Genomic DNA, 10,033 nt, shown 5'->3' with positions numbered 1-10,033 from the left:
AGAATTTATATGATAGAACTGCTTCATTTAAACTCAAATAAATACATTTAATATCATTAAATACGTACCTTTAATTATTTTTTCAGTTTTATCAAAACCTTTCCTCTCTTCATATGCTCAATTGTTCACTTACTAGTGTACAAATATTCCATTTTTGCATTTCTGGCTGACCTGCTGTGCACTGACTATGAGACTCTATTGATGCAATTAACTGGAAGTGGACCACTTGAACACCTAATTTTGCAAATGATTAGTATGAAATTATATCGTTATTTTCAGGAAAATAGTTATGTTTTTATTCAGAAATTATAGCCTCCTAAAATAGAGTTATCATTGCTCTTTCCGTGGTATACGCCAATTTCATTTGACAGAATTTAGGACTTAGGTTAATCTTTGCGGACAGTGCCATGTATCAAAAGAGGAATGAAAAGGTTAATTTATAATTCCATTTTATTTTCAGTATTACGCAACATTAGAAGTATAAATATCTGTTTTAATATACAACATTTATGACATCCATAGAGCTTTCCTTGGGCAAAATACAAAACTCAAAACACTTTTATTGCACATATTCTAAAAGACAAACCATCGTAAGCAAGTTCATCTAATACTAGTTTTGCACAGAGGAAGAAAAAAAACAACAGGAAACTGAAAAGACAAGCAGAGAAAGAAGAACCTGACATATGAAAAGACATTGATTACAGCACAAACAAATGTTCTTATTAAACATCCTGGTGGCAAAGGGGAGCAAAGTCTCACACTACTATAAACAACATTATCTCTGACATAGAACATAGATTTGGCAAATCAACAATATACAAAATATACATCCATGATGCTTTGTAAACAAACATTGAATGTGCTTTGAGGATTTAAATGTCAGTTGTCACAAGAAAACAAAGTATGGGGTGGGAGAAAATACAATTTGTTAAAATAAAATCAGTGATTCTTTTTTTAAATCTTGAGTCAGAACGAGAGGGGGAATCAATCAGCCATTTTCAGCTCCAATTTCACTTTTCTCAGCCTTTGAAGTGAATATTGGCGACATTAAGGTGCTTTTTTTTTTCTCTCACATTACATTAGCAATACATGAACAATATCTAATGCAAATAAACATCAGATTCTTTTTTAACATTATAATCTCTGCAATCAATCTCATGTGTTTCAGTTTCATTCTTAGATACAGTATGCTGTTTAGATAAACTATATTCTGTCACCTTTGACTCGTCAACATAAGAGTATATGTAATAGACAAGATTATTGTTTTTACATAGCCAGCACAACAGAGCAAATACTGCATTACATACTTAGTGTCCTAGGCTACTCTCTGGTTCTCATTTAGGGTTTGCAATTTAAAGGCATCTACAGTATAGAAACACGTGTTTGTGTGTGTGAGTGAGTAAATTGCAGAAAGTGAATGCGGACATATGACAGCTTATATTTTAAGTACCAAGTATTTAACATCAAATGTATGTTGTTGACATGAACTATGTAAATAATCAGGGTTTCTCATATAAAAATGTTTACCCAGTGAAGCTTTAAGCCAGCTGCTGCTCATTATGAAGAGTCCTTTGAAACATCGAAACACTCACACAGGACTTGAACGACACTGAGACCGAAACCTGACATCAAAATCCTTTTTTAAAAAAACCCTGACGCTGAAGCTCTCTCTGTACTTGGAACCTTATCTCACTCACGTGATCTTAAAGGGAAACACTGTTCTCTCTAGTTTTGAACCTGGACCCAATTTTTCTACTGTCTAAGTGACTAATGCGAAGAACAATTTTTGAAAATGGTCCAGTATAGAGTGAGAGGACTGCAACCACAGCAGTGAAACAGGCTGCAATTCAATTCCAAAGGGCAATTGTGCACCGTAAATGTACATCCACTAAAAGTGTTTGTTTATGCCACTGACAGGCTCACACTGTTGTTAGAAGTGTCTGATAACATTACAGAGAGGATCCCTTTCGAAACATTAAGTGTTTTCCTTACCTTCTGTGGTACCGGTCTGTTTGTAAACAAGTCTCGCTAAAGGGGAAGTCTCCCTCTGTGGCCTTTTTCACTTTGTCGAAATCAGCTTAATATTCAGCCATGACACCTACAATGTTTTAGCTAACACTAAGCCATGCTTTCTGTACTCCAATACAGCTAACTCTTCCAGGCAGTCCCCTCTCAAACTCTCACTAATGTTTTCAACGTTGTTTTTCCTGCAACAAGTCACCTTTCAGAAGGAGACTTGTAATTCAGTAAGACTGGATCACGATAACAAACTGCCAAAAGGTAAGAAAAGGCGTTTTATTTCCCTGTAGGGTCCTTCTCATGTTGTAAGACTCTTCTAAGAGTTTAGAGGACGTCAACTGCCAGTGCACAATTTCCTGCGTGAGATTAAACTGCAGCCTTTTTTGTCTCAATACTGGAGCAATTAAAAAAAGTCATCCTTATTAACCACATAGACACAAAAACACTGGAAAATAGGGGCCAGGTTGAAAAATACCAGTGTTTCCCTTTAATATCACGCTGCACAGATGTGGACACAACCAGAGATGATACCCAAAGCCTTCCGACACCTACTGCAGTAATTACTGGCAAACAGAATATCAGACTCATCTCATTAATCAAACACAGTATTTCATATTTTACACAGTCATCTCTCTTTAAACCACAGTCAGCCAGCAAACACACCATCGACAATAAAGACATTCTTGGGAAATGCTGGCAACCCTCACAGTTTTGCTGTATAATGCTACATTTTTTAGAAATAGCCCAAATACCCCCTGTATGCCTTCCTCTCTCTCTCGTCAAGTTTATTTTGGAACATGTGAAAACATGTTGAAAGAAGAGGATGCCTTTGATGAGATACATCACGGTAGCTTACTTCAGACCACAGAGTTATCAAGCGGATACTCTTAATATTGAGCATACAAACGAAATCTATACATATATAATACAAACGACAATCATGTGAGCCCATGAATCCCAGTTTTACAGTGTTATCATATTTACACCATATTGCATAAAAATCAAAAATATATGTACAGATGTCAGAGGAATGTGAATAAACACCACAGCTTGCTAAGAACAGCAAGTTGTTTTTTCCCTTAATTCTAAGGCCCCTTCACTAATTTATAATTTCTAGAACCGTGAGATGATTCTGTATTTGTTTATTTAAGTTTTAGGTGAAAAGCACAGGACATAGTGCATTCCCTCTGTGTACCACTGCACAAAAACCCAACATAAAAAGAATTGGATTATACGGAACAGAAACAATCGTGATACGACTGCTGTGTGGTCTACTGCATTAAAAGACTTCAGGTCCTCCGAGTCTAGAAGTTCAGAGTGCAATTCAAAAATCATTTATGGCACTGACTCTACAGTACATCACAAACCTTTGTAAGGCTCCTCCCTGTTAGCCCCTGACATACTGATTGCACAAAGCAGAAACAAAACGCCCAAACATTCAACTTGACGTCAAAGTAAAAACACCAGAAATTGTCAGCAAATGACTGCCTACGTTCAGACCTTGAGACATCTACATATGTTGTCATGTCATCTTATTAAACACACACACACACACACACCCACACACACACACGCACATACCCCTACCTCTCTATCAGCATGTAACAGCTTGCCCGGTCCTCAAACAAAACAAAAAATAAAGGCATGATAATGTTTGCACAAACCATTTTCTAACATCTAGATTCTCTGAAGCGTAAAGTCGGCCCCTATTTTCTTTTCCCTCTACTTTTTGTTACTAGAGCTACGTGGCGACTCCTTCTGCTGTTTTCTGCCAGCGTCTCTGTCGGGGGCAGCAGCTCTGGACGCGTCTCTTTTAGTGTTTTTCTGTGCAGACGTGACCTCTTGAACAGTTTCTTTTTTCTTCCTGTCAGCCTGCTCCTTCTTGCTAGAGGACAGCTGTTTGTCAGGGGTGGTGGTTCTGGTATCGGGGCCCTTGTGACTGTCCGGTTTGACAGCTTCAGACTTGGGGCCTTCCTTGGATACCTTGACCACACTCTCCTGGAGTGCACAGCTGGAGGTCCTGCCTGAGACGGCTCCACTGCTCAGAGCTTCTTTTTTCACCGCAGGTTTCGGCAGCACTGGTGGCGGATCGGGATGGGAGGGAGCGTCTGATGGCGGCTGATGCTGAGGTGGAGTAAGAGGTGAAGCAACGTCTTTTGGTTTAGAGCCGTGCTGACTTTTAATGACTTGGGCTTGGTTTTTGGGCGAGGAGTCTTTATGTTTGGCATCAGGTTTAATAACTGGGGCTGGAGCTATGGAGATTTTTAGGATTGGCGATGAAGGGACAGTTTTAGGAGGGAGAGATTTTGGCTTTGCGTCAGTGTTTTCTTTCATTATATGAGTTGAAGTTGCTACGGAACTTTTGGGCTGGTTTTCTCTTTGCTTCACTTCAGCAACAGTTGGAGAATGCGTCAGCTGCAGTGATTCCTCCTGCTTAGATGACGGTTTAGAGTCGCGGGTTACTTGAATGTTTGAAGTTGAGAGCGCAGATTCTTTAGACAGATCTCTCTGTTTTGAATTTGGACTGCCTTTGACTGCTGAGACAGGAGGAGCTGGACTGGGAGATGTTTTTGTCTCTGTCTTCACAGCAGTGTGTGGTACAGGCTGCGGGTCAGGCCTTGACTTACTTTTGGGAACTGAAACACTTTCATTTGCAGCTGCTGAAGCTGAACATTTCTGTTTTGCAGCATCTTCTGTCACAGACAGAACAGTTTCTTCTTTTTTAGAGGTGCAGTATACTGAATCAGGTGATCTGCATTGTGCTTTTTCAGCTGGAGAGTTTTTTAATAGCTGCTCTGAATCTTTATTCTTTGTCTTTGGTGAAATGAGATCCTCTTTTTTCTGCGGCAACATGCTACTACTCTCTATTGCACCAACAGTGTTATCTTTTTTATTTAAGCCCAGTGTAACATTATTTAAAGAGGTGACCATGTTTACTGGAGAAACGCCTCTCTTCTGCTCCACTTTTGCAACTGCAACACACATGTTTGTGTCCTTCTTGGAGCCTGAGCTGCCTCTATCAGCCACCGGTTTTACAACTGATCTGTTAGATTGTTCGTTGTCCTTACTGACAGATCTTTGTGAGCAGTACTGACCCTCTGATTTTAAACTGCAGGTTTTCTCTTTGTGCATAAGACCAGATGCTGATGTTGTGACAGAAACCTCTGCTTCTGTATTTGAAGAGCAGATGTTCTGCTGTTTTGAAAGCACATTCTCTGGAAGGCGTACAGATGCAGAGTTGTTCTGTACATTCACCTCAGTAACAGAGGTCATGTTTGAGTTCTGTGCAGGAGCTGCTTTTTTCTCACAACTCTGACGCTGACCTGTATCCAAACCACAGTTTACACTCTGCTTCAGCGACACAGGTAATGGCCCGCTGGCAGCTGCAGGCGGACTCTCCACAGCTTTTATGTCTACCTCCAGCTTTGCTGAAGTCAAAGAGACTACTGTCCTGGAGCTGTCGGTACTTTGTGATGTAGTGTGTGGCGTGACTTCCTGCTGCTCCACTTCATCCTCCTGATCTTCATTGCTGACTTCCCGTATGGAGGGTGTTTTTCCACAGGAGGAGAAGTGGGAGCTGTGTCTAGGGCCTCTGTGTTCATGAGCCAGTGATGAACTGGACTTCATCCCCGTCCTGCTCTCTGGTTTAACAGTAAAGCTCGAGACCTCCACTTTGCTGCTTTGAGCCTTTAATGATTCACTATGTCTGTCCTGTGTTCTCTCACCACTTGAACTGATTTTCACCTCTGTGGCTGTATGATTTAACTGATCTTTGGATGCAACCATGTTATTTAATGAGGAAACAGCTTCTGGGCTCGGGGAACAGGTCAGGGGGCTCTTCAGCTTGTCTGCAGTTTTCAGTTGGGGGATGGTTATTTGTCTCTCAGCAGGGGTCTGGAGCCAAATTGGAGTACTCAGAGAAACAGTGTCGCTTGTGTTCTCTGCCATCTTGGATAAACAGGTTTCTGTTTTGGAGACTCTGGGTCCTGAGAGCAGACCAATATCCAGAGTGCCTTCCAGAGGTTTGAGAGAGGAGACGTGACGTCCTTCAAGTTTATATTCAGATGACGTCTTTCTAAGTGGGGACTCTGCGGAGGAAATGAGCTGGAGTTTTTCCACAGCGCTCTCTCCTCTGCCAGAGAAAAGCTTGGGGGACAGTCCCTCGGGACTGGAGTGGACACTTCCCAGTCCCGCCTTCATGTGGTCATGAGACATGGCCGTGTCCAGCTGGAGGCTTTTGGACCTAGTGGAGCCAAAGTGGAGGTTCTCGTGGATGCCGGTGGACAACCGACACATGCAGTCTTCTCGTTCTTCAAACGACAGCCTCTTCCTGGTGAACTCGATGTTGGGAGCTTTGAAGTCCAATCTGTCTGGCTTCACATTATCTTTACCCTGTCTGGAGTGCTGCCACTCAGGGTGAATAGAGCAGAGAGCTGATCTGAGTCCTCCATCACTTTCACTGCAGCCACCAGGTGTTTCAGCGAGGCCCTCAGAGACACGTGTGGTGAGTTTCTTATACAGCACGTCTTTAAGGGTTGCGCTAGCAGCTTTGGCCTCCAGCGGGCCAGAGTCTGTGCTGTTCTGGGTTTTATTTTGGCCTCGAACCAGAAAACTTTCATCCCTGTCATCCCCACACAAAGGGGATGAGTCACATTCACGCAGGGCGTCTTGCTTCTGTAGAGACTCCCTCCTCTCTGACCAGTCCTGTCTTTTTGCAACCATCTTGGACTTCAGCTTTTCCTTGTCAAGCTCCTCAACGGACTCCTGCCGGCTCATCTTGCGACTGACAGGCCTCTTTAAGCAGCCCTGCTCAACAGGTCGAACACGGGTGATTGCCAGCGGCTCACAGGCTGTTTCTTCCACACTCTGCAAGATGGTGTAATCCCGCTCCCCAGGCTTCAGCTCCTCATCCTGCACCTCCTCTTGGGTCACCTCCAGGCTGTGTTTCCTGGGACACAGGTGCTTCTTATCTCCAGTGTAAGAGGGGGACAGCTTCTCTTCAGACTGGACACGTTTTAGGAGGGGTGAGCGAGGTGGCTCAGCACTTTTCGGGCGCACAATATGTCGTACAATTGTGGGTGGAGAATGTATCTTGGCGGGGAAGGCTTGGGTTGTCTTGGAAATGGCAACAGGATGCCCACTGAGAAGGGGAGAGGGTGAGCGCTGAGGTGATGTTGGCTGGGGTGTAGGTGAAGGTGTACGAGCCAAAGGAGAGAGGGGAATGCTGCTGGCAGACTTGCGGCGTCCCTGACGCAGCCTTTGACCTGGTAGTTTGGGGCCAAGGCCGTGGAGGGTACTAGGACGAATGTGGCCGGAGCCTGCGGGGGAGTTTGGAGCGCTGGAGCTGGGAGAGCTACTCTGGGAGGAGTTGCCACCTGGAAAATAAAAGGACAAAACAATGGAAATCAGTAATATATAGTACACTGCATGAAATGAAAATAAACAGCACTATTTCTAAATTAAAATCTCCACCTGACTGGGTGAAGTCTGGTGTAGGGCGGAAGGCAGCAGTGGGGGAACGAGGGGAGAGACTGTGGGTGGGGGAGCCAGGGAGACTCTCACCAGATGACAGAGAGTGGTTGAGGGAGGAGAAACTGCGGCTCGTGTGCAGGAGAGGAGAGGGCTGCATGGCAAAACGCCTGAAAAGGGAGCGTCGCCTGGAAAAAAGCAAAATGAGACAAAGAAAAAAGAAATCAGTCCTGACTCATCTGCTGACTTTTAAAAGCCTTTATAGATCAATACAGCCACACACAGATGATGACAATGACTAATAAAGTACATTCAATTGTACTGTTGTTTAATATAAAATTACTTTCAATTATTCAAACCAGAGAGGCAGGAACCTGAGATGGGATCAAGTCATTGTTTTGCAAGTCATAAGTAAGTCTCAAGTATTGGCACTCAAGTCACAAGTCAAAACTGACAAGTCCCAAGTCCTAAACTTTGAGTTTTGAGTCCTAAACAAATCATAATGTAATGTTATGCCATTTTAACAGCAAAGTAATAATATATCACAATTACAATAATTATGGAGGCTTTTTAAAATTTGTTTTTATTAGTTAAAACAAGTTTATTTGAAGTTGTCTCTCCTTCTGCTATTTTCAACCCGCATGTTTTGCATACGGCAATTCGTGTTTTGTTGATATAGTACGTGTTTATATGTGAACAAAATTATCTTTGGTGTCATTTTTTTCCACATGGTGCTTAGTAATGCCATGTTAGTTCTTCCTGTTTCTCTCCTGGAACAAATAAATTGAAATAAAGTGGATCTAGAGAATTCGCCTTGCTGGGAATGAACAGTGTTATCATTGGTTGATTAAGGAAATTAAGGGGAAATAATTGATTGGTGGCACACTTTTTAAATAACATTGTTTTTAATCTCTGGGGTTTAAGCCCAAGTGAAGTCACGGGCCATTAGTGTTTAAGTCCAAGTCAAGTGGCAAGTCTTTTTTGATTTTGTCAAAATGAGTCTAAAACAGTACCAAAGACACCCACATGCCAACGTCCAATGGAATGGGTGCTGGATTAAAAAAAACAACAACAAAAAACAAACAAAAAAAAAACATATCGCAAAGTAGAAAATAAATAAGTCCCCACACCAAGCAGCTCCTGTTTAGAAGTCTGAAGAAGAGCAGTGGGCTCAAAACGTCAACATCAATTAACATCCTTTTAAATGGGAGCTGCTTGGTCTAAACATTTACGTTTTGGTCTTCACTTACATTCATAAGCTCAAGAAATTATTAGGTGCCATTTTTGCACAATTACAAAATTTGCTTTTCTAACATCATCTTGCACACTTCCACAGTCTCCTTTAATGATTTTAGATGCAAAGAAACCCTTCACATATTCAAACCCTTACTCAGTGTTGTCAATCTGCCCCCTAGGGGCCAACAGGAAACATTGTCACATCTTCACGCTTGAAATCAGATCATTCACACACCTCTTTTCTGCAGCACAGTGGTCGCTTACACATCAGTGACACTGTGTGTCCCTTTTAGATACACCAATAATACATAACTGCATTTCACACAAAGCTTCTTTAAAGTTTCTCCCCAGGGCTGTCATAAATAAGTGTGAGCACAGGAATTCTCATATTTATGGCATTTAATATTAAATTCACACCTTGTGGATACATTCTGAAAAAAGACATTGTGGAAGAGAAAATAATTCCTTTCCATCTAGTGATTAAACTTTCTGTAAAATATGCGTACCTTTCTGGTGTCTTCTCCTTCTTGGGCTTTTTGGCACATCTCACCATCTTGCTCCTGTAGCTGTTCCTCCTGGCTGGACCAGTTTTTATGGAAGTATTTTCAAAAGGCGTTGTTGAGATGGCCACTTTGCTGCCACTCTGAAAAGGAAGAAGGAAAATTTTGATCACTTTTTTTATCCAAAATGTGTTTTGTTTGTTTTGTTTATTCCTGCATTAATGTAGTTAATATTCTTTGTTAAAAGATAAAAACCTAAGTCAGGCTGCACAACAGTTAAATTTAGAGGTTTTGTTTCTTATTTTGTGATTGCAGTCCTGTGTAGATCATGCTCTTTCCAGCTTAATCAGTATTGGTCCTAAAGTTGATTTAAACTGGGCAATTCAATGAACCTATACTAACTTACGAAATTACATTTACTGAACACCATGAAGAGTATTGTTATTAATCTGAGGTGTAGTTTTTTTGAAAACAAAATCATTACAATCTGAATACCTGCAGTTTAAAGCCAAACAAACATTCTCATTTACCTTGAGCAGGAGCTCCACCACTTCAGTGTGGACAAGACCGTGAACTGGTTCCCCGTTCACATGAGTAATGAGGTCTCCAGCTTTGAGTCCTGCTTTATGTGCTGGCCCACCATCTTCTACATTCTGATTAACACACACACAAGAGACAGACATTGTTATCATCTATTTTTCTTTACAGCCCTTTGGAACAGTTTTAACACTGGCCCAAAAACGTTTGTCTGAATGACACCAAACAGGTTAAGAGTGAAATCATCTTTACAGTTTACTGACATTGTCTCC

General features: G+C 41.8%; 1 protein-coding gene across 12 annotated transcripts in view; it reads right to left on the bottom strand.

The window, feature by feature from the left end:
• Positions 1-432: 432 nt before the first annotated feature.
• The window catches only part of mast4 (microtubule associated serine/threonine kinase family member 4), a 132,675-nt gene continuing 123,074 nt past the window's right edge, over positions 433-10,033 (bottom strand). For 11 of the 12 annotated variants that reach the window (XM_033646159.2, XM_078162232.1, XM_033646161.2 and 8 more), the window contains 4 exons: positions 9,755-9,877; positions 9,231-9,367; positions 7,492-7,676; positions 433-7,394 (listed from right to left, as the gene is read on the bottom strand). In XM_033646159.2, the coding sequence (XP_033502050.2) occupies positions 3,742-7,394; positions 7,492-7,676; positions 9,231-9,367; positions 9,755-9,877 (4,098 nt within the window). In that variant the 3' untranslated portion in view covers positions 433-3,741. The remainder of the gene's footprint in view (positions 7,395-7,491; positions 7,677-9,230; positions 9,368-9,754; positions 9,878-10,033) is intronic. The other variant, XM_078162234.1, reaches the window with a different exon arrangement.

The sequence above is a fragment of the Epinephelus lanceolatus genome, chromosome 19 (genome assembly GCF_041903045.1).
Source record: "Epinephelus lanceolatus isolate andai-2023 chromosome 19, ASM4190304v1, whole genome shotgun sequence".
In the NCBI taxonomy this organism is placed as follows: Eukaryota; Metazoa; Chordata; class Actinopteri; order Perciformes; family Serranidae; genus Epinephelus; species Epinephelus lanceolatus.
Note: the sequence above shows the minus strand (reverse complement) of the source record. Positions and strands in the feature narration are given on the sequence as shown.